This window comes from Entamoeba invadens (genome assembly GCF_000330505.1).
Source record: "Entamoeba invadens IP1 unplaced genomic scaffold scaff_1105074725591, whole genome shotgun sequence".
Taxonomy (NCBI): domain Eukaryota; phylum Evosea; order Mastigamoebida; family Endamoebidae; genus Entamoeba; species Entamoeba invadens.
Window position 1 is genome coordinate 559,250 of NW_004191750.1, and position 21,947 is coordinate 581,196.

A 21,947-nucleotide genomic window follows, 5' to 3' on the forward strand; every position below is an offset into this window, starting at 1 on the left:
AGCGAAATTCGCGAAAACTATTAAATTAATACACTTGTTACCATGTCGTTTGTTCCTCTTCAAGGTTTTCCCCACCACACATCCACTACTAACTTTCTCTCTGTATTTTCTTCAAAGATAAAGCGTCTCCCAACAACAAAAATCGTTCCAGTCAATTCGTCCGGTTCCACAACAACCACTTACAAATCAATCGACAAACACTGCAGAGTCGTCACAAAGAAAGACGTCTTTGCTTTGACTTCCTTTTCGCTCTATCATTCCGTTAACGGTGTCAAACAAGGAGAACCCATTTGCGATAAAGTCTCCGTCAGAATTTTTTCAACAGCTTTATTTACGGTCTTAGCTGATGGTGCTGGTTTGTTCAAACCTTTCTACGCTTGATGAAATTTAACAAATGACTTATTGATAGGATGGGGAATGCCTTCGTTTCGAGCGGCAACCAAAGCGTGCGACAGTGTTCTTGATTATATTTCCAAGAATGTTGGGACGTGTGTCACTGTACGAGACATAGGGTCCTTACTCGTCAGCGCGTGTTCATATGCGCACAATTCCGTTTGTTTCAAAAAGCATTTCTAATACATTTAATTAGTTTATTAATAATACAGATATTAAGTACGACAGAACTACTATTTAATATAGGAACTACTACACTTATGATCAACGGAATAGTAAATACAGAAAAAGGACACTATTTGGTTACAACTAATATTGGAGACTGTCGAACTTTTTTATACTCCCATATCAATCACCACACTTCATCACATTGTGGTAACTTCCACGACTCATACAAACATATGCAAAACTCTTTTGGTGCAATTGGACCAATGAGGAGTTGTGAACCCGATTTGAATAAAGCGCAATTAAAAGCAGTTCATGTTGATGTTGGTGACATTATCATCACATCGAGTGATGGATTTCATGACAACATTGACCCACAGTTCAGGGGCGTGGAAAATTACAAATCGAAAGAAAAAGAGACGGACCAATTTCTCACTGAATTAATCGAGGAACACAATAGTCTAGCAGAGACCGTCGAAAGTGCAAGTACTTTTGTTGTGAATTTGACACAACCTGCTCGTGATTTACTTGCTAAGAATCCGAAGAAGTTCTTACAACTTGGCAAAGAAAAGATGGGGAAACTGGACCACACGACTATCTGTTTGGTCAAAGTCGGTGACATTGAAAAACAAATGATTGTACCCACCACGTGTTCTTTGGCGTCTTTTGATACTTTTGTCTCTGATGAGTCTTCTCAAATCAATGCAACACAGTGTTCATCGACAAGTGGGTATCAACCACAAAGACGTACTCCAATGTATGACACTGCCAATCTTGGCCCAGTAATGAAAGAGATTGATATACTGAGATCGGAGTCTGTTGGACTCTCTTCAATGTCAAGTTCACTTGGAACAAATATTATGGCGGAGGACGACAGAAGTGTGTGTGAGTCTGGTCGTGTTCCTAGTCCACTTGGGATTAGTCTGAGTACGATCAGTTTATCAAACAGTTTTTCCAACTCTTCTCAAAGGAAACGAGTCTATTCGCCACGGAGAAGAGTCTCTATCATGAAAGTGGATCAAGACGAAAAACACTTTTTACAGAAGGAGAGTAGCATAGAAGAAGAGAGTGGATGGGACGATGACAAAGCTCAACAAGACAAGCGTAAGAAGGGTTCCACAGATATTGTAATCCACAAAGTTGAAGTCCACATGAACACGAAGAAGACGAAATTGCAGTCTTCAGATGACGATAAAAAATGAGATAGAATGTATTTGTATGATTCTTAGAACCAATTTTGATTATAGACTGTTCGTGTGTTTGCTTGCATTTATTAACAATAACACATTTACACATTTAATTTACACAAATACTTTGTGAGTGAGGCGTTGATCATATCGTTTTTGAAGATGGGAAGTTCTATACCCCGGACTTCAGTCCACATCTTAATCTTCCTTCCAAAGGCTCGCACCTTTTCCATATTAATAAGTTCATCGAAATACAACGTCAGTATCTCTTCACTCTTTAATTCTTCGACCCAAAATTCAACAACAAAAGAACGATAGATGTTGCTTGCTATGCTCTCGTAATGTTTCCAAAACTCTTCGTGACGATGACCCCCTTTGTATAACCGCTCTAATTTGGTGTATCCATTCTCTAAGTCTTTTTTGATCTTGTCGTACTTGAATTTGTCTTCACGCTTTGATATTTCAACGCCACTAAAGATTAAATAGGAGGAGTTGAACATCCGCTGCTTTTCTAATTTGAATGCAACTCGAATGAAATACTCTGCACTTGTTTTATTCGTCACATTTTGGGACACCCATTTCTTTGCATTTTCACACATTTTTAAGTACTTTGAAAGGGACGACGATGATTCGCCACACACCAAATTCTCGGGTTCTATTTTCATGAAATTTTCATAATCAAAATACCCAAATTGCTCTGCAAAGACTTTCTCACTGATGTTGCTCCAAAACAAATCGGGTCGCTCGGACTCGTCGCCGTCTTCTCTCCATTCTTTAAGACCGGGCGTCATGCGTCTTTCAACTTCCGTTTGATTCAATGTGAAAAAAGAGGACCCGATCTCCGCCAACGAAAAGTTTCTTCGTTTTTTAACGGGCTCTGGAAGTGTTCTGCGAAGTTCTCGGCACGACAGTGGTGTTTCGGTGAGACGAAGTGCTCTTGACATCTTATTCACAAACCAAGTCGGGTACACATTTCCATCAATGAAACATGACAATGGGTTCTCAAGGTCTCTAATGCCACTCGTCACTTGGAGAAACAAAGAAGTCACAGTCATCACACGTTCTCGTAAAGCCTGTTCGATGTACTCTTGCCCTAAACTCATTGCTCCAAACACTCTTCTATCCGCATCAACTAATTTCTCCGTCAACGTCTGAGCATTTGTATATAAATACATTGCATATACAGCCCCTTCAAGTGATTTAAAAGGTACGTGGGGGTCGACTATACAGTCCAAAAGTTTCTCGTTTGAAATTTCCTCGATAACACCTTCCTCCGAAAAAATGGGGTCTCCGGTTTTGTCAAACACACTTCCACAATTCTCGGCGATTTTCCTTGCAAATTCAATTTCGCTGGGTATCGGGTCCTCTCCAAAACAGACTTGTGCAATGTCCTAAGTATTAATATATGTGTTTCAATATTAAATACTATTAAATAATTTTCATAGTATTTATTACTAGAGCTAAATAATATTATACTACTACTAAATTAGAACTTAAAATAGTTCCAATGTATAGTAATTTAATAAGAAATAGAACTAATTTTAATTCAAACAAACTTTCATGTCAATTTCATAATTCTCGACTTCCTCTTTCGGTGACGTTGTTTTGCACATTTTGTTGAGAAAAAACCGTCGTATTGAACTGAGTCTCCACACGACCATTCTACAGTCATCTGCGTGCATCACTGAGTGAATGTCTTCAAAGTTGTCGAATAGCATCAGGGACCTTTCTGCGAGTGTTTTTGAAAACTCATTTAAATTGAAGGATTTGAAGTCGTTCTTTTCTTTCATCTTGAATTCCATTAACACGTCGTCCAATTCGACTCCAACGGGTTTTTCTTTGTGAGGTTCAAAAAGTTTAGAAACACCTTTTGTGATTAAACTTCTATGTTTTGTTTTTCGTGGGGTCCCCGGTTGAATTGTAATATTTCGCGGACTTCTCACGCGGTCAAACTCAGTGAACCGAAACGACTCGTCGTGCGGTGGGGAATACTTTCTCTTTGGTGACAACGAAGGGTCTCCGAAGCTACAAATTGGTGATATCGGACACGTCGAAGTTGCTGTTTGTTTGACTTCGATGAGTGGCGACAGTGCGCGTTGTGAGTTTCGTGGGGTTGATGGGGAATAAGGTGATGGAATGTCTGAAAGGGATGGTTTAGTCGAGTTAAAAAAGGTTGGAGTCATCTTCTTTTTTTCTTCCGAAGGCTTTGAGTTCGCCCAAAGAACATCGACAACACCACGACGCTCCTGTTTTTTTTGAGAGCTCATTTACTTTTTCAAGTTTTTGGGTGATAGAAACTCAACATAATTACTCACACAATAATCTTCATTTAAATGAATGAAATTACTGAAAACTATTTTAGTTTGTGAAATAGTTAATTTGTAATATTTTAATAGACCCGTTTTCGCTTTTGATGTTTTGTCTGTTTTTTGGGATTGTTTTTGTTGTTTTGAAGCATTTGAGACTAGAATGAAACATAAAATTATAATATATTGTATTTTTTATTATACATATTAACTTTTTTTAATTTTTGGTCAACTATTGGTTTTGAAAAAAATAGAATTGCAAATTCTTGTTCTCAATTTAAAACTTAGATTGAAAAGTGTGTCTAATAAAATTAAAATAATAATCAAATTATTACTAAAAATATTAGCTCAAAACCAACTTTTCGAAATTCAATTAATTTTGATAAACAATTTTTAATAATCTAAAACTTTTTTTAATTAACAAGTCATTAAATATAATAAAATATTTATTAAATATAATAAATTTACTTGTTAATCGAAAATGGATTACCAATTATACGTTTTTTGATTAATTCATTTTTAAATCTCCATTTTAAAAAATCTTTTTTTTGTTTTCTATAATTAGTAATTGTTTTAGCTATAAATATGACAAAAACAAAATAATACAAAATTAATAGAAAGTTACTTTTCTTCCCGTTATTTTAGACTAATATGTTATTAATATTATTTTTTTATGATTTATTATTACCCCAAAATATCCATTTGTGTTTTTTTTATCAAATAACTATAATCAATGGTACAAATACCTATTTATAAACCAGAAAACAAATTATAATTCTATAATTAAAAAATAATAACAAATTAAATAAAACAATAATACTATAATTATATAATAAAAAACCAATATAATATAATATTAGCAACATAACGAAATACAAAGCTATGTGAATTAATCAAACAAAGAGGAAGTATCAAGCGACGGATCTTGGGACTTCCTGAGAAAGGATAATGTCTGCAATATCCCCGTCATTTGCGTCGATAAATTTTTGACCTTTTCCGTTATTAACTAAGTTATTTAAGTAATTGTTAATAGCATATCCACGACTAATAACATCACCAAACTCCATGATGATGTGCCCATCGAAAAAGACTTTACTTATTCTTTCCAGTCTTAAAGTCTTTCCCGTGTTCCGAGCCAAATTAGACTCAAATGAAAATCCCTTCATCTCGAGTAAGTCGATCAAAAGGTGTTGTACAAAGATCTTCTTGTTCTTCTCAAACCGTCTGAGGGCTGTTTGCCGTTTTCTCACTTCCGCGCATTCTCTTTGATACGTCTCCGACAACGCTTTATCGGCAAGGACTTGGACGTCGAGTTGGTCATTTCCAAAGTTGATCGACTGTAATATTGGAAATGGAGTTGTGACCGATGTCTGTTTCTTTTGCTTGGAGACTGAAACACCATAATAAGCATTAAGAAACCCAATCAAAATGGCTTGTTGGACAACATAGAAGTCTTTGTATTCGTTCTGTGTAGAGAAGAAATCGTTACGATCAGTCGATTGCATGAATTAATCAGTTCTATAGGACTTTTAATAGTAATTTTTACTTGTTAAAGTTATGGCGGTCGTAACTAGAATGGGTTTTCGGCTTTTTGAAGGAGTACCTATTTCGAGGGGTTTTTTGTCGGAATGCTATTTCGGGCGTTTCCAGATTTGTTCAATTTATAGAACAAGTTGCTTTTCCAACAATTCTAATATTATTATGTCTAACTATTTGTTTAGTTATAGCTATTAATACATAGATGGTTATATGGTTGGTTTTATTCTCAATGACTCTTTTTCTCCGTTTTTTGACTGAAATTAATTAATTTGTTATATTCGTTGATATCAAAGTATGAACAAGATCAACGTGAATGTGAGCATTTCATATTGTAAATTAATGCAGAGCTGTAATGTATAAAAACAATAAAAAAAATAAACAAAAGGTTGCCATTATTAGTTACAGAATAAATAATAATTACGTCTCCACGTCGTCAAATGATGATATAAATAATAGGTTGTGGTCATAAAAAATACAAATCGGCAAAGATATTTTTCTATATTTACATTTACTTAAAACTATTTTTATATTATTTTTCCAACAAAGAAAATTTTGTTTTTTTCCTAATGAACTTTAATTTATTAAGTTTCTTTTAGTAAATAGTTAGTTTTATTATCTATATATAGGTTTGTGATTGTAACAATATCTATTAATACAATTTTTAGTTATAAAAAAATTAAAATTTGTTTTATTGGATTTTTAAGTGTCTTATTTCTTTTTTTATTTTATAGTATATTTAATTACATTTTTAGTAAAACATCTCCATAAGGGTGAGTTCATATCAAATTTAAAAAATGTTTCTACCCTTAGTATAATTGACTCATCTATTTAAAGAAAATGACATATGAAGTTTTCTTTTTATAGAAACAAAACAACTTAAAAAGTGTAATATATTATAATTATATTAGTAATATATTACTATACTATCTGCTATCAATTAAATTATGTATAGATTCAAAATCAATATAGTTTTTTGGATATTTATGGTTTATGAAAAAATAAAGTAAATTTCTAGTTTTTTTTTAATTATCGAGATATATTTAAAAAATAATGTTGAGATGATAAAAATTTCTAATGTAGTTTATTCTTTGTGTTTCAAAAATTAATAATATTAATATTATAAATAATACAAAATAAATTATTATCTTATTTACAATATTTAATTTCTTGCAATTTTACAATATATTGTAAAACAAAACCATTTTAATAGAATTTGTTATTCAAATGATTTTATGCTTTTCATTAGTTGAGAAGTTTAAGGTGTTGTGTGACTTCGTTAATCTTACTTACTGTGTCTGGACCTATACCAAGCACTGTAACAGTGTTTGGCTTTATTTGGGTTCTGCCCAAGTCGATAATTTTAGCACAGACCAAATTGTGTTTTTTGGCTTCTTTTTCAAGCATTTCCCTTTAAGTTATATCTATTGGTTTTATCTAATTTTATATAATTATATGAAATACTATTTGAACAAACAACTCTTCCAGCGACTCGACTCTTAAAGCCACTTTAGTTTGATCGTGTTCATGCCAATATCTGAACAGTTCCGGTTGTTTTTCAAGAGAAATTAACGTGCATTCAACTGTAGCGTGGCCACATTGTGCAGCTATTTTCCCTTTCCCCATTTTTAAATCGTTTCGAACACAAAACACCATCTTCGTGTCTTCTTGTTTCTTCTCCGCATCAGGGCTTTTCATTGTTTCCATTGTCGCGATTGTCTGAACGGCGGTTTGTGGTGTTCTTGTTTCTTCCATATATAGTATTTGTATAATAAAATTACTAACAATATAAGTCTTGACTTTGAGACTTGTCTTTAATAATTAAATTTTAGTAAAATATATATTATTGTTGATTTATTTATAAATATAGTAACAATGACTAATACAATACAATTCATTATATTAAACCACAATTATTGAGGAATTAAAAAAATCAAAAGGAATCAAAATCATATCGATGCGCCTCATCTTAATTTTTCGGGACTTTTCACTTGTCTTTGTTTTAGTAACGGTCATTCTGTTTTACTTCTGGCCGGTCTATCAAACCATTGAGGACCGTTCCCTTCTCACTCGCAAAGTGATTTCCAAATTTTCGAATACACGATACGACGTCAACAACTTTAATTACACTGGCGACTGCGGTAAAGTGTTTCGTTATTTGTCGAACAACAATCGCGACGTGATTTTGGGCTCTTTGGAATACAAAACACTTTGTCAAGGTCGAGTCTTTTGGACGGCAATTAAAATGGCCCGCCAAGCTGTTCCAAAGGCGCGATTTGTCATATTAATTCAGAAAGGGTATCCGTCGTACTGTGAAGGAGATATGAACATCATGCGAGAGTTAGGAGTGGAACTTGTATTCTTCGACAAGAAGTTTCAAGGCGATATGAGTTCATTGAGGTTTTTCCATTACCTCGACTATCTCAAACAACACATCAACAACATCGACAGAGTGGTTTTAATGGATGTCAGAGATGTCTTCTTCTTCGGCGACTTCTTCATGACGTTTTCTACAAACGAAATGAGTTTTGTCAGGGAATGCAGGAGTGACACTGACCCGTCACTCTGTTACGGGCCGGCGACGTTCAGCACGCATGGAGTGTGGCTTGAAAAATTCTTTGGGGGTGAAGTAAGAAAGCAGTTTGAAGAGCAAAAACTACCTGCAGTGAATGGCGGATTTATGTTTGGTGGAGTCGAGAAAGTTATACAGATGCTTGAAATTTTCGAGTCGTTTGTTGATAAGAGGAAAATGAAATGGGGATATGACCAAGCACTTTTTAACGTGTTATACTATAATGGAACATTTAATTCAATTGGTGCAGAGGCTAGCGACTGTACACAAAGATTCTGTTATTTGGGAGACTCGTTCAGAACAGTTCAAAAAACAATTCTAATGGGTAAAAGTGACTGTTCACCTGTAGCCACACACAAATTGAGACTGAATGACATCGGGTGGGAAATGACATAATTGTGTAATGTAATAGTTCCAATTTACTAACTTATATGATTCTTTATTAATTTACTATTATACTTGTATTAAACTATATTTGTTATACTATTTTATTATCTGAAAACTAATTATTACTATTAATTATTTAATTTATTAATAATTTATTATTATTAATATTTAATAATGATAATATTAAATAATTTTGTTATTTGTTTACTTCTGTTTGTCAATTAATCACTTTGTTACTAAGGAATTATTAATTAATATTTTTTGCTTACTTTTACCATATTCATAACAGTTAGAAAAACATTAAAAATAATAGTTATTTTTATTATAAATAAAAACAAAAAAAGACACAATGATTTTAGTTTAAATCTTAAAATTTTTTATATTTACAGATTCACCCTTTTTTACCTTTTATGTCAAATATTAGTTTAATTTAAACTTTAAATTATTAGAAACTATTTTTATTAGTTCTCAACATTGATGACCACATAAAAAATGTAAATTTGGGTTATGCAAAAATATGATAAGTAGGAACATCAATTTACTATATTTTTATTATAAATTATAACATAATAGGTGCATCAACGCCAAAATTTTATTTAATTAACACAAAATGATTTCTTCAAATAATACAAGTTAAACTACTTGCAAGCCATTGTTGCAAATAGGTGTAAAAAGCGGAAACTTTTTTTTTCAAAAAAAATAAGCAAATTTCTTTTTTTTTGACCATATTTCGTTTCTTATTTAAATCATCATAATAAACTATAATTTAATGTAGTCTAAACTATATCTACTAGTTTCTTCTGGTTATAATTGATCAGAAAAGAATTAATTACCGAAATCAATCAAGTGTTTTCTTAATAGTTTTAAGAACTTATCTAAGAATAGAACTTCTGTGACTAAAACAATTAAACTGAATTTCCTCATGAACCAACGAAAGATGTCTGAGCCACACGTTTTCTTAACTAAATCCTCTTCGCCAATAGGCTTTCGCAAGAAGCGATCGTCTGTCGGAAACATCTCTCCCCTTGCCAAGACGACAATCATCAATTCTCCAATAGACTCCCCTCGTTCTGAAGGTGAACGTGACGAAGACAACTTTTGTCGGCTTCAATCATTTATTGATGCATTGTCCCCGTCTTTTATCAACAAGAGTTTGTTATTACGAGTAATACATGGGCATACTATCTGTAATAGTTTTAATATTATAATAACAAGTCAAATGGCATGAATGTCACATACAGAGACTTTTATAGTTTAGCAATAGTTTTTAATTAATTAAAATCAATCAATTAATCATCACACTCATTTGAAGGGCATTTACAGAAATTGAGTTGGAAGGGCATAGCTTGGCAACTGCGGCATAAAGTGTGGAAAGTTTTATTAGGGCAGTTACCCTTAGACCAGAACAAGCAAGCGAGTACATTACAATCGATGCGAGAGAATTATAAAACAACACGCGAACGGATGTTGAAAGAGATCTACAACTATGAGCAAAGCCATTTAGTCCAAATTCGGAAAGATTTGGTTCGCCCGAACAAAGACATCTCATTTTTATTGAACAGCACTATACAAAAGATGATGGAGAATGTATTAATGGTATGGGCTCTAAGACATCCAGCGTGTGGATATGTCCAAGGGATGAGTGATATTGTAGTTCCTCTTGTCTATGTGTATCTAACTGAATATACATACGACGAAGCATTAACAGATGATCGCATTCAACGTATTCCAGAGACTATATTACTTTGGTGTGAGGCTGATATATATTATGGGTTTGATATGTTAATGATGCGGATCCAAGATCATTATACATTAGACCAACAAGGAATAATGGAGAAGTTAAAACGAATGGAAGTCCTCGTTTCCAATTTCGCTCCAGATCTCTATCAACACTTAAAGTCGGCTGGCGTCATTTTCATTCAATTTGCTTTCCGATGGATCAACTGTTGTTTACTCCGCGAATTTTCATTGAAGTCTGCCGTTCGATTATGGGACTCATACATCAGTGTCGAAGACGGAAATGGCTTTGGTGAACTCAACTTATATTGTTGTGTATCTCTACTCACGTATTTTAAGTCAGACTTGATGAAAATGGACTTCTCAGAGATGCTCCAATTCTTACAACATTTACCTACTGAAAACTGGGGAGATGAAGAGATACAAGCTCTTGTTTCTCAAGCCTTCGTGTACCAAAATTCGCAAACTCAAATCACTGAATGATTTAATTGTGTATTTCACTCTATTTATTTGGTTTCCTTTATTCCTTCTATTATATATAGTACTGTATTGATAACACTGTACTATAATTCATAGTTCCAATACTATAGTAAATCACTTAATTAAATTCAGTTTTTTGTTGGAATATATAATAAATTTAATCATAAAATTTAATTATTAAATTAAATTATTCAAACTTCGATTATAGTTCGAATAATGGTTATTTACTATTAACGATTTAGTAAAAATAAAATATTATTCATTTACTATTTATACTAACAATAATACTAATAAAGATATTCACCGTCTTTCAAGTGTCAATGAATATAATATCACAACAAAGAACACACAAAAGAGACTTAAAACACTACGACTGCGCCAGTCTCTGCTTGTTGAATATTGAGTTTAAGGCCGTAAGCCTTTGAGAGTGAAATTTTGAAGATGGTGTCGACATTAATACCCAACAAGGCTGAGCAAAAGACACAAGCCGACTTCATTAAATTGGCGAATTTAAGTGCCGTTTCGACTATTTTATTTCTCTCGGCCTCATCAAGATCAACAAAGAGATCATATTTAGTCCCGACCAATATGATTGAAGCCGTTGGGTTGTACTGACGAGTGTTTTTGTACCAATACTTCACGTTGTTCAGAGAGACTGAACGAGTCAAGTCGAAGAATAGAAGTACAATATGAGCACCATCTAACACGTTGGGTAACATTGTTAAGTACTCGCGCTGTCCACCCAAATCGCCGATCGAAAAAGTGATTTCGTGACCTCGGAGGTTGATCTTCTTTTCCATAAACGCGATACCCAAAGTCATGATGTAGTCCTCGTTAAATTTGCCCTCTACGTATTTCACCATCAAAGAGGTCTTACCCACTTCACTGTCGCCTAACATCGCTATCTTGATCGTTCCTTCCTCACCCATCTCCTCTCTTTTTTTCAAGTTCAACAACCAAGAGATCTTCAATCGTTTTTTTCAAAAGAGTCTATTTGAGGAATAATAGGTTTTCAAGTTTTTTTGATTGAACAACTTTTAAAAAAGTTGTTTGTTTGTTAGCTTTAATTAATTTGTATTAACTTTCAATAATAAAATTCAAAAACTTGAAATCGTTAAAAAGTGTATTAGTCATATAGTAACATTATTATTAAAATATGGTTCTTTATTAACTTGTGTAATAATATTGTATTAGTTTCATATTAAAACTAACTATATTTTTTATGGAATCGGTATTCAAAAATAAATTGGGGTCCAATACATGAAATAACATTTTTTGTAAAATTATTCAAATTTTTTGAAAAAAATAACAGTATGCACCCCTAATTAATTAAGACTGATAATTAACTATAAACATAAAAAAAGAAACCAAAACTAAAAAGAATCCACAACATACCACGTAATACCGCGTCAACCAATAAAAACAACTCAAAAAGGTTCAGAACAACGAGATGTTTACTATTCGACGAGCAACGGTTTGGGTTTACTTTCCGCATTTTACAATCTCATCATAAGCCTGCTGATCTTCCCGCTATCCAAAACGCAAATTTGACAAACCTTCCTGAAAACTATAGTATGCAATTATATTATTACCATTTAATTTTGTGGCCGACAACCACTTTTGTTGCGGTCAATAAAGAAGGGAAGATTGTTGGGTATTGTCTCACTAAAATGTTTGTATTTCTGTATCACTCCATTTCTAACAACTTTACTATAAAATTATAGTTTCAAGTGGTCAAGTGTAGAAATGTTTTTCAAAATGTTTTTCATAGGGTTACTCAACACCAGTGAAGACGACGAGTCACACCCAGTCGTGACGGGACAAGTGACGTCTATTTCAGTCATCCGAACCTACCGTAAACTCGGAATTGCAACCAAGCTGTTGCGAGCTTCGGAGAGTAGTATGATTGAAACATACGGAGCAAAGGCGATGATGCTTCAAGTCCGAATCTCAAACACCGCTGCGCTTCATATGTACGAAAAGACGTTTGGATTCAAGTTTGTTGCTTTGTTGGTATTCGGTACAATAACAATTTTGATGTTGAAAATGTTATTCACGTTGAGGATCACACGAACTGCGAAAAAGTACTATTTGGATGGCGAAGACGCATTGATTTTGACGCATGACTTCACAATGGATACACTCATTAATAAAGAAAAGTCATCTCCAATATTGGACAAATGGAAAGAGGAAATGGCAAAAAGCGAAAACGAGAAAGTGAAAAAAGAAGAAAGTGCGTAGGTTTGTACCACTAAAACGTATCAGTAAAATATCGATTTGCCGGGTTTGGTTTTGTTATAGTAAAATATACAATGGGTTATAGGTTTTCATTTTAAACTGGAATAGATTGAGGTTGGTGGAATGAAAGAATAGAAAGGACAGAAAAATACAAGAAAAAACAAGAAATGGGCGTAATTGTATTTGTGGCTTTATTAACAATTTCGTGGGCCGAGACATACAAAATCACGTTGGAAAACAACGGACAACTGTTCAACTTCAAAAATGGCGAGGAGTTCGATGTTGTGCTTGTCACAAATCCGTCAACGGGACATAACTGGGAACTTGAGACAAACAATAGACACCTCCAGCTCTTGGACCACAAAATCACAGAAAACAAAGAAAATATTCCAGGCAGCAACTTTGACGAGGTATGGTCATTCAGGGCAATCAAGAAGGGGTTTGTGTGGGTTAATGCAACTTACAATATACCAACCACAAAAGACATTGATTACTACTTCACAGTTGTGATTCGAGTTATGTAAAATGTTTGTTATAAACAGACTTGTGTTGAGTTGGGTTATTTATATTGCTTATCATTATAAATACTTCTGTAATAAGACCGAAATCACTTCAAAAAAAAATGAAAAAAATACCAAGTATAAAACAAAACGTTAGAAATTGTAGTCTTTTGTTGAAGTGTTGGAAGACACCACCACGGTTATGACAATTACTATCCAGACGATGATAAACAAATGAATGAACCCAATAACAATAGACATGACTGCCATTGTCGTCTTTCTTTGTTGGAGTTGTCGTGTCTGTGGTTTGTGAATCATGCAACACCCAATACACATAAGGGTTGGAATAAACATTCCAAGAACCATGAAAATTGTGGTGGTGTTGAACAGTGCAAACTCTTTGTCTCTTTGCTCAGAAGTTATGTTGTCATTTTCCGTCGTGGTGGTGACGACCGTTGTCTGTTGGTTAGGGTACATTGGTTGTGGTGGGAGTTGTTGCATTTGTGGTTGCATTGGTTGTTGCATTGGCACCATCTGTGGTTGCATTTGGGGCTGGGTGTATTGTTGCATTGGGACAACTTGTGGTTGGACCTGTTGCATTTGTGGTTGATTATAATTTCCCGGCGTAGATGGAGGTTGGTACATTGGCTGATTTTGGAAATCGGGAGGTGGTAAAGGTGGGTTGTATGTTGGTTGTGGTGGCACATAATTTGGGTTTGGGTAAGCGTCTGCCATATAAAAATCGGATTTGTTAGATTTTATTTTATTAAATTATAAAAAAAATGTTGAATGGAACTTTTTTATTTATAATTATAAAATGTATACAAATTATACTAATCACATTTTATATTGGGTACACAAAGGAATCGTTGAAAGATGCAAATGTCAAGTTTATAAATATTAATAACAAAAATAATTATAATTTTTTTAAAAAGAGTCAAAATAAAAAACAATTGTTTGAAAAAAAATCAATGAGGTAATAAGCGTTAAAATAATATAATTTATTTATAAATCAAATAATGTTATAAGTTAAGATAAAATATATATACATTACAAAAATTAATTGAATATGTTTTAACAATAATGTATCATTAAATAATTTATACAAGATATAAAAACAAATTTAGTCTTTTAAACATTATTTTTTTTAAATTAATGTTTAAAAAATTATTCAAAAAATAAATTTAATTTGTAAAATAATAAAATAATTTAGTTACCCCTTGAAATACCCAATATTTTTTCCATTTATTCATAAATTAGAAAAACAAAACAAACCCTATTAATTATTATGGAAATAACAAAAAATAGTTTTCAAAACATTTACGAAACGCTTTTCTTGTTTTACAAAGATGAGTGTAAACGCTTCACAACAAAACAATACAAAAGATGAGTGAGTTATAAAACAAAAACACAGCAAATGTATGTTCCAAATCACTGAAATGGATGGTGGACTCCATTGAAACTTGACAATATTTGGTAGTCTCTTTCGTCAACAGGGACAAAAGCACTTACTGGCACGGTGCACAAGTGTGGTAACACATCACCGATTCCATACACCACCAAATTGTCAGTGTTTTGCACTTGGATGTTTTCTACCATTTTTCTTAAGACAATTTCGTCCTGTTTAATGCACAAAGCCTCACCAGAAGGGTCAACAACTTTCTCCCACACATAAAAGTGCATCACCTTTGAAGACTCTTTTAAAGTGGTAAGGTTCAAACACAGTGAATATCCTCTTTGTACCAACACAAATGAGAGAAAGTTCGAAAAAGCAGCTTCCCTGTTTCTGCAGTCATTAATTTGGTTAAAGTCGAAAGCCTCAGAATCTTTGACGGACTCTTTGTGTGATCGAATACTTTCCAAGACGGTTCTATTGATTGTCAAAATTCGCGTCTTTTTGCTCTTTTCGCGTTCTATGAGGAGTTTCATCTTCTCACAAAAGACCATTGAAATTTGGGCAAAGTCGTTTGAAGAGTATGTCTTCTGATCTATTTGAACGGTTTTTCCTATCAAGACTTTAAGTGCGTACTTCGATTGCTTTGCTTTAATGAACTGAATTTTTGCATTTTCCTTAAGAACCCAGAATAGTACTAAACTGGTTGAAAGCGCCTTCTTAGAGCGCGAAAGAGATCTGCTGTTCATTTGGTTCATTAAAGTGGTGGAGATCTAGTTGCGGAAGAGTTTTCGAAGGGTTTTCTGGGGAATATGGGTGATGAAGAATGAATTTATTTAGACGCGCAAAAGTCCGTTTGATTCTTCTGCGGATCGCAATGACACTTTTGCGCCTCTTTAATCAAAAATATAAGACAAAAACAAGTATCGGATATTTAGTGCTATTAATCGGGTTTGGCGTGCTAAATGGTGTTTTTAAAAAACAATTTCATGCTGAAGTGTTAAAACAGCTTCTTGTATTAACAAACCAAAGAAGTTGCACTTTTGGGAAGGACCAGTTCGTTTTTTTTTGGTTAAAGGGAAAAAGAGGTTTTATTTTCAGAAGATCACTGCCCAAAACTTTATCGTTTAACCAAAATTTTTGGCATTTTGGGTTTTTCCTTTTCAATACAAAATATTGTCGGCGATTGTGGAGTGAACTTAATATTATTTCCCGACATCACACACAAAACATACGCAAATTGAAACAAATACAAAAACAAAGAACTAAAAAAAATAACGGAATGAGGTGGTGTTATTATATGTTAAACTGTATTATATCTAGTAGTACTTTTTGTATTTTTATAGTTTCCCAAAAAACACCAATAAGTTTCTATAAAAAAACACAACGATTTGAAAGAATCCCAATTTGGCCGTTTCACATTTATTCACATTGCTGTAATTATAATGTGCATTATTATCTCTAAAATACCAATGTTTTATAATTAATAAACAGTTATAAAATGTTTTATTAAATATAACAATTTTGTTATATTTGATAGAATAAATTCAAAATAAAAAATACGAAAAATATAAAAACGAATTTGCCGGGTGATTATAAAGGTTGGGCTTTTCTTGATGACAAATTTTTCTCAATTATGATTGGGAAGTTCTCCCGATATTTAACATATAATAACAGTATTAAAACACTTCTCTTTTACTTTGAGGTGAATGTGTTTCAAAAAAACAATAATAATCCACGGAAAGTTAAGTGTCATGTCGGGATTTTGGCGGGTGTTGGTAAGCTAATTTGAGCAAACGCTTTTCAATATAAAAAAGAAAAAAAACAAAAAAATGTAAAAGTGTGTAAAAGTCAACACTTTTTTGTTATGGCAGCCTCGCAAAATGAGTAATGCTGGGATTCTTGGGGTTATAATTGTGGAGTAATTGAAAAAACAAAAAAACAAGCGTTATTTGAATAGCAAATCCCGACCCGTAGTACATATTATTTGATTTTTTACTTGTTAAAAGGAAAGAAAATACACATATGCCAAATCTATTTAAAAAAAAGTTAAATCATGATGCTATCAAACTAGAAAAAAACGGGACAATTAGTGAATTAATTGTGTAAAAATACAATTATTTTGGAACAATCAAATAATTATGTATTTTAGTAACGTTTTTCGGCATATTCGTTTTTTCTTTTTATTATTGTTTTTTCCCAATATATTATAATTAGTTATTAATATTTTCACATTCATTATTCGCATTATAGTTAAAAATGTAATAAAAAGTTAAAAATGCCACTTATTAATAACCCAGTATCAAAAGAAAGTGTGGCGTGTTGCTGATTCACACCTTCACTAATCCGAAGTGGTGATGTTGTTGAGAAAGAAATAAAAAAGTGAAACTGTTATAGTTATTGATATATTTGATATATAAAATCCATTTCCACTTCAAGTAAGATGTGTTATTTTGTTCCCCACATCTTTAACAATAGTAAAACCCCGATAAAGTAAGGTAATCAAAACAGATTAATTGAAATGAATAACAAAAGAAATAACAATACTTAACTTACCACATTCTTCATTTCCATTTAAATACCATTACCCAGTTATGACCAATGCAGTGCAGAACAAAAAAAAACGAATCTACATTTACACGTAAGGGTTCACTCTTTCAGTTTGTGCTTTGGCGTTTTCTTCGTTTTGAAGGCCCACCTTCTTAACAGTGACTTTCGACACCTTTGTCTTTGAAGCATCTGGTCTCGTCCCGAGTTGATACGACGACTTTGAAAGTGTAGAGTGTGCAAGCTGGTGCTCGGCGCTTTTTTTCGGAGGGGCTGGTCTCTGTGGGAGTGCTTTGTTTGGAGGTACCACACTGCCGCTGTAACTCAGTGCTTTTTGGTGGGACACAAAAACACCACCACGTGGTGATAAAGAGGATGGGGGTATTTTGTGGAGTACTGGCGACGACGGAGAGGACACTACTGTTGTTGAAGAAGCTGAAGAGCCGAGAGCTGTTGACGGACGCTTTCCCTTCATTTGTGCATTTGCTTGTGGTTTTGGTGCTTTTGGGTCGTTGAACAACTTCTCCCAATTTTCAATCAAAAATCTTGTTGATGAAAAGCAGTCTGAAGACGCGTCAACCATTTCTGCCACATTGACTCCTGTGAATATATTAACTGCAAATACTACGGTGTTACTTTCCGTGTTTTATTTGGTGTTCTATCAATGAAACACCTGTCAGAGGACAAACAAACTCATCGAAACATTTGTGATATTCATTTTGTTCACCTGTGATGCCCCAACAACCAAAGAAAGGTAATGTATTAACAATTTAAGAGTGTTGTAATACAATCTACTTGTTATTTGTTTGTCAATGTCTTAATTCGTAGTTTTAAAGTGACACCACTTCTTTATAACAAAACAAACATCGGAAGAAACGAAAGGATGACTTGAATGTTCTTTATCTTTTTATCAAAGAACTTGTCATGCATTTCAATGGTGGCCAATATCATGCCCGTCTACGTCTCAATTTGTTTTCATATAACCAACAATACTATTAATATAGTATATATATATAGTAAATTAATACCAAAGTCTGTAGAATAGTAACTGGTATAATAACAAACATTCTCTCGTTTCATAAGCGAGTCGGGAAGTTCTCTGAAATACGTTTTTAAAGCCCCAGCTACCGTGTGGACATCGTACTTACTTAAATCAACAGGAAGGTTATTGTCATATAATCTTTTGATTTCGTTGATGTCCGCCAACTTTCCAGGGACTCTGAATATTCCCTCAGTCTCAAGTCGTACCGGCTTCTCTGTCAAGTAATTTATCAACTCTTTAACAACACGAGGAACGCCGTCTTGTTGCGGCGCGTTTTCAAGTAGCGCTCCGAACACCTTATTCATCTCCCACAAAACTGGATTATTAAGTTTAGTTTTTTTATTAGTTTCAAATGGTTAATTATAAACCAATTGGAGAGCAATTTTCTATCGTGTTTTTTAATAATTTTTATGAATTTTCACTACGAAAACTTTGAAATATTATACATAACTTTTAAATTGTTTTCAATAAATTTGATAATACTGAAAATGAGTTAATAACACAAAAACATCAGTACGATTAATTCTCCACATCACGTCGTCGCATGTAAACATGGACAGGAGTTCGCCGCACTACAGGAGGTATTTTCTTAATTAAGGTGTCAACACATTCACTTTGTATAAATTCAACATTTTCTGCTGCTACACTTACTGTCACACTTTTACACATATTTGCTGTCACACTCTTCAGCCGAGCAGACTTAACACTAAAAGTAATGTCAAAACACTTTTCGAGAAATAACTCCGATATGGAGGCATTCAGTAACAGATTCCCTTTCGTTAGACCCACTAATACCATTGTTTCTAAACACTTCCCAATATAGTCGATACGTTTATCAACACCATTGTCAAAGACAAGACGCTTTGTTTTAAGGTTTATTGAACACATTCGACAGTTGTAAACCTCCAAATTATCAAGACTTGTTTCTAAGTAAGGAGTGGGTGTGTTCGACCAAACTCGTGAACTTTGTGCAAGGACAAACGAACACTTTGTGCAGTCTCTCATCTTTATTTCACATAACTCGTTTGATAACATTTTGAAGTTTAAATTGTCACAACGAAGTAACTCGACTTTTTTACATCTAATAAAAAGCGGGTTAGAAGCCACTGAAAAGTCGTTGTTTGATGTGAGATGAACACAGTCGCACATTTTTAGTGAAACAACTTGGCACATGAATATCAAAACACAGTCTTCCATTTCGGTGAAAGTCAGTTCTCTGTAATAGTCTCCACGTATAAACAACGTCTTGTCGTTCATTTTTGTGAGCTTCACATTGTTTTTGGAACATAGTGATTCACTTCCTGTTAGATCTTCAAACGTTTCCAAATCTTCGCTTTCGAGTTCAACAATTTTGGTTGGATCCAAGTCGATAGTGGTGTTTGTGTTTCGACTTGTCTTACAAGTAACAACATTGTCTAAGTCCCCTTCAATATGCACGTTATCACTGTTCTTCACTATCAACTGTTGTACTGAGTTGTTCAAGAGCGACAGTTCACAGCCTTTACAATTGTTTATAATAAGTCTTTGACACCTTTTCATTGAATTCACGAACTTGAAATTATTGAGGTTTACCAACACAATTTCCTCAGACTCGTCTAAATCAATTGGCACATACGTTTCGATGGTGTTCAATATCGCTTTGTCGCAGACCATTGTCCCGTACCCAAAGTCGGACTCGGCAACTTCAATAATCCCACAGCGAGCAAAATCGGTGTCCACACTTCGACATCTTAAAAACACAATTTCACTCATCTTCACTCCAAACACACTCAAATTAATACAAGTGTCGAAAAACAGTTTGACACTCTTTTCACCCAAAACCCTTAATGTGCTTCTATCGCACTTCAAAAAATAGAGTCTCTGCTCTTTCATTGCACGTAGAGTGATTCTCATTTCTTTGTTGTTTTGAAAGACAAACTCGTTCAAACACTCGTTATTAAATTCGATAATACAGTTTTCGCAATATGTCATATAAAACAGTTTAAGTTTCTGTTGAATGTTCAGTCGAATAGTTTTGACCGCGTGTAACTCGAGTGTTGTTAAATTAATGAACGGCAATTGCGTATTTAAATTTTCCCACATCCGAACCATCTCATTTTGACTCTTAAAAAAAGACCAATCACCTTTTAACACATTAATTGTCTTCACTGAGTCAAGTCTGAGAATTACTAAAGACTTTGATTGAGTCAAAGTACACCCACTACACTCCAAATTAAGTTCTTTAAGTCCTTCAAATTCAATTTGACAGTTGAGCGTTCTGTTGTGCATCACCACTGCAAGTTTGTTGATGTACTTCCCCAATTTCAATCCATCAAAAAATGAATGTAAAGACATCCCATTACAGTTTAAAGACAGACTTGACGGAACAGCTTTATCTAACAGATCGAGAAGTGTCTCATTTGTGTCTTTCTCGTATAACACTATTTCAAAAGACCCATGCTGGAGTAATGGTATAATCCCGTTTTGATACATTATCAACGACATTTTGTATGAATAAAATGGGTACTTAAAGTCAATCTTTTTATCGGGTAGTGAAGACTTGTGGTATACAAATCCAATCTCCGTTTCAAGACCATCCAACAACTTGACTAAGTCTTTCAGTGAAGAGTGTTGTGACGCATACAACAAATTCACTAAACATCGTTTGGGGAAGAATTGGAGAGGTGTACTTGATTCTCTGAAAACAGTCACAAAAGCCTTGAAGTTGTCATAACTCATAATCACCGAATTCATTTTGTTGACCGACTGGACAAAAAGTGTGAAAATGGTTTTTTTAAAGCCCGTGTAATTGTCAAGTGGAATGTATATCGACTTTGTGTGTGGAGCTATTTGTGGTATGTCAGTATCGGCCAATGATGATGGATTCAAGTTTGTTACAACTTTTGCTGTCACTAAAATCGTTGGTGGAATAAGTAAACCACAACAGTTGATGGTATCTTGCTGAAATTTTTGATAGAATTTTACAACATGTTCGGGTGTAGTAAACCATGGATTTACTCGAAGACTTTTTGTGGCATCAAAACACTTTTTTGATACTCGGACAAAAGTAAAAAGAGTTTTTGTACTCTCAAAGTAGAGAATTACATTCATCAAGTAAACCATCTCCAAACTTTGAGTCATTTCATTTACTGTTTTATTAGTTTTATATTAAAACTTCTAATTTATCCACTTTTTACTTGTTTTTTTATTAATTTTTAATTTTTTAGTTATTAAATGAATTAAATCTATTAACTTCAAGTGAATGGATTAAATAACATTTTATAATAATTATTGTTTTTACAAAAACATTTGTCAACCTAATTGTTAAAATGTTTTAAACTAAGAACTTTTATTTTCTCATTTTTTTGATTTTATTTAGACCTTAAGCATCATTTAAAAATAGTTATGATTTAACTATATTATATTAATTAACTGTACCATATTTATAATACAATAATGAAACAAAGCAAATAGCATTTCCAAAC

At 33.4% G+C, this 21,947-nt stretch overlaps 13 protein-coding genes across 13 annotated transcripts; 5 read left to right on the plus strand and 8 right to left on the minus strand.

Moving 5' to 3' along the window:
* Window positions 1-42: 42 nt before the first annotated feature.
* EIN_173130 (hypothetical protein) lies at window positions 43-1,760 on the plus strand (the record flags this gene model as incomplete). Its single annotated transcript, XM_004183946.1, has 3 exons — window positions 43-355; window positions 410-552; window positions 606-1,760. 3 exons carry the CDS (start codon window positions 43-45, stop codon window positions 1,758-1,760), a joined length of 1,611 nt encoding a protein of 536 aa, XP_004183994.1.
* An 86-nt stretch (window positions 1,761-1,846) lies between these two features.
* On the minus strand, window positions 1,847-3,928 carry EIN_173140 (hypothetical protein; the record flags this gene model as incomplete). The annotated part of the gene is made up of 2 exons (XM_004183947.1): window positions 1,847-3,136; window positions 3,302-3,928. The coding sequence occupies 2 exons, from the start codon at window positions 3,926-3,928 to the stop codon at window positions 1,847-1,849; spliced, it is 1,917 nt and encodes a 638-aa protein (XP_004183995.1).
* A 1,034-nt stretch (window positions 3,929-4,962) lies between these two features.
* EIN_173150 (hypothetical protein) lies at window positions 4,963-5,556 on the minus strand (the record flags this gene model as incomplete). Its single annotated transcript, XM_004183948.1, has 1 exon — window positions 4,963-5,556. One exon carries the CDS (start codon window positions 5,554-5,556, stop codon window positions 4,963-4,965), a length of 594 nt encoding a protein of 197 aa, XP_004183996.1.
* Window positions 5,557-6,832: 1,276 nt separating this feature from the next.
* On the minus strand, window positions 6,833-7,342 carry EIN_173160 (peptidyl-tRNA hydrolase, putative; the record flags this gene model as incomplete). Its single annotated transcript, XM_004183949.1, has 2 exons — window positions 6,833-6,998; window positions 7,065-7,342. The coding sequence occupies 2 exons, from the start codon at window positions 7,340-7,342 to the stop codon at window positions 6,833-6,835; spliced, it is 444 nt and encodes a 147-aa protein (XP_004183997.1).
* A 202-nt stretch (window positions 7,343-7,544) lies between these two features.
* Window positions 7,545-8,555, plus strand: EIN_173170 (hypothetical protein; the record flags this gene model as incomplete). The annotated part of the gene is made up of 1 exon (XM_004183950.1): window positions 7,545-8,555. One exon carries the CDS (start codon window positions 7,545-7,547, stop codon window positions 8,553-8,555), a length of 1,011 nt encoding a protein of 336 aa, XP_004183998.1.
* Window positions 8,556-9,468: 913 nt separating this feature from the next.
* EIN_173180 (hypothetical protein) lies at window positions 9,469-10,766 on the plus strand (the record flags this gene model as incomplete). Its single annotated transcript, XM_004183951.1, has 2 exons — window positions 9,469-9,697; window positions 9,859-10,766. The coding sequence occupies 2 exons, from the start codon at window positions 9,469-9,471 to the stop codon at window positions 10,764-10,766; spliced, it is 1,137 nt and encodes a 378-aa protein (XP_004183999.1).
* A 356-nt stretch (window positions 10,767-11,122) lies between these two features.
* EIN_173190 (septum-promoting GTP-binding protein, putative) lies at window positions 11,123-11,692 on the minus strand (the record flags this gene model as incomplete). The annotated part of the gene is made up of 1 exon (XM_004183952.1): window positions 11,123-11,692. One exon carries the CDS (start codon window positions 11,690-11,692, stop codon window positions 11,123-11,125), a length of 570 nt encoding a protein of 189 aa, XP_004184000.1.
* A 521-nt stretch (window positions 11,693-12,213) lies between these two features.
* Window positions 12,214-13,004, plus strand: EIN_173200 (acetyltransferase complex ard1 subunit, putative; the record flags this gene model as incomplete). The annotated part of the gene is made up of 4 exons (XM_004183953.1): window positions 12,214-12,237; window positions 12,278-12,435; window positions 12,551-12,760; window positions 12,827-13,004. The coding sequence occupies 4 exons, from the start codon at window positions 12,214-12,216 to the stop codon at window positions 13,002-13,004; spliced, it is 570 nt and encodes a 189-aa protein (XP_004184001.1).
* Window positions 13,005-13,168: 164 nt separating this feature from the next.
* Window positions 13,169-13,525, plus strand: EIN_173210 (hypothetical protein; the record flags this gene model as incomplete). Its single annotated transcript, XM_004183954.1, has 1 exon — window positions 13,169-13,525. One exon carries the CDS (start codon window positions 13,169-13,171, stop codon window positions 13,523-13,525), a length of 357 nt encoding a protein of 118 aa, XP_004184002.1.
* A 129-nt stretch (window positions 13,526-13,654) lies between these two features.
* On the minus strand, window positions 13,655-14,236 carry EIN_173220 (hypothetical protein; the record flags this gene model as incomplete). Its single annotated transcript, XM_004183955.1, has 1 exon — window positions 13,655-14,236. One exon carries the CDS (start codon window positions 14,234-14,236, stop codon window positions 13,655-13,657), a length of 582 nt encoding a protein of 193 aa, XP_004184003.1.
* A 696-nt stretch (window positions 14,237-14,932) lies between these two features.
* Window positions 14,933-15,643, minus strand: EIN_173230 (hypothetical protein; the record flags this gene model as incomplete). Its single annotated transcript, XM_004183956.1, has 1 exon — window positions 14,933-15,643. The coding sequence occupies one exon, from the start codon at window positions 15,641-15,643 to the stop codon at window positions 14,933-14,935; it is 711 nt and encodes a 236-aa protein (XP_004184004.1).
* A 1,886-nt stretch (window positions 15,644-17,529) lies between these two features.
* EIN_173240 (hypothetical protein) lies at window positions 17,530-18,788 on the minus strand (the record flags this gene model as incomplete). The annotated part of the gene is made up of 4 exons (XM_004183957.1): window positions 17,530-18,065; window positions 18,135-18,232; window positions 18,307-18,398; window positions 18,507-18,788. 4 exons carry the CDS (start codon window positions 18,786-18,788, stop codon window positions 17,530-17,532), a joined length of 1,008 nt encoding a protein of 335 aa, XP_004184005.1.
* A 214-nt stretch (window positions 18,789-19,002) lies between these two features.
* EIN_173250 (hypothetical protein) lies at window positions 19,003-21,603 on the minus strand (the record flags this gene model as incomplete). Its single annotated transcript, XM_004183958.1, has 1 exon — window positions 19,003-21,603. The coding sequence occupies one exon, from the start codon at window positions 21,601-21,603 to the stop codon at window positions 19,003-19,005; it is 2,601 nt and encodes an 866-aa protein (XP_004184006.1).
* Window positions 21,604-21,947: the final 344 nt, after the last annotated feature.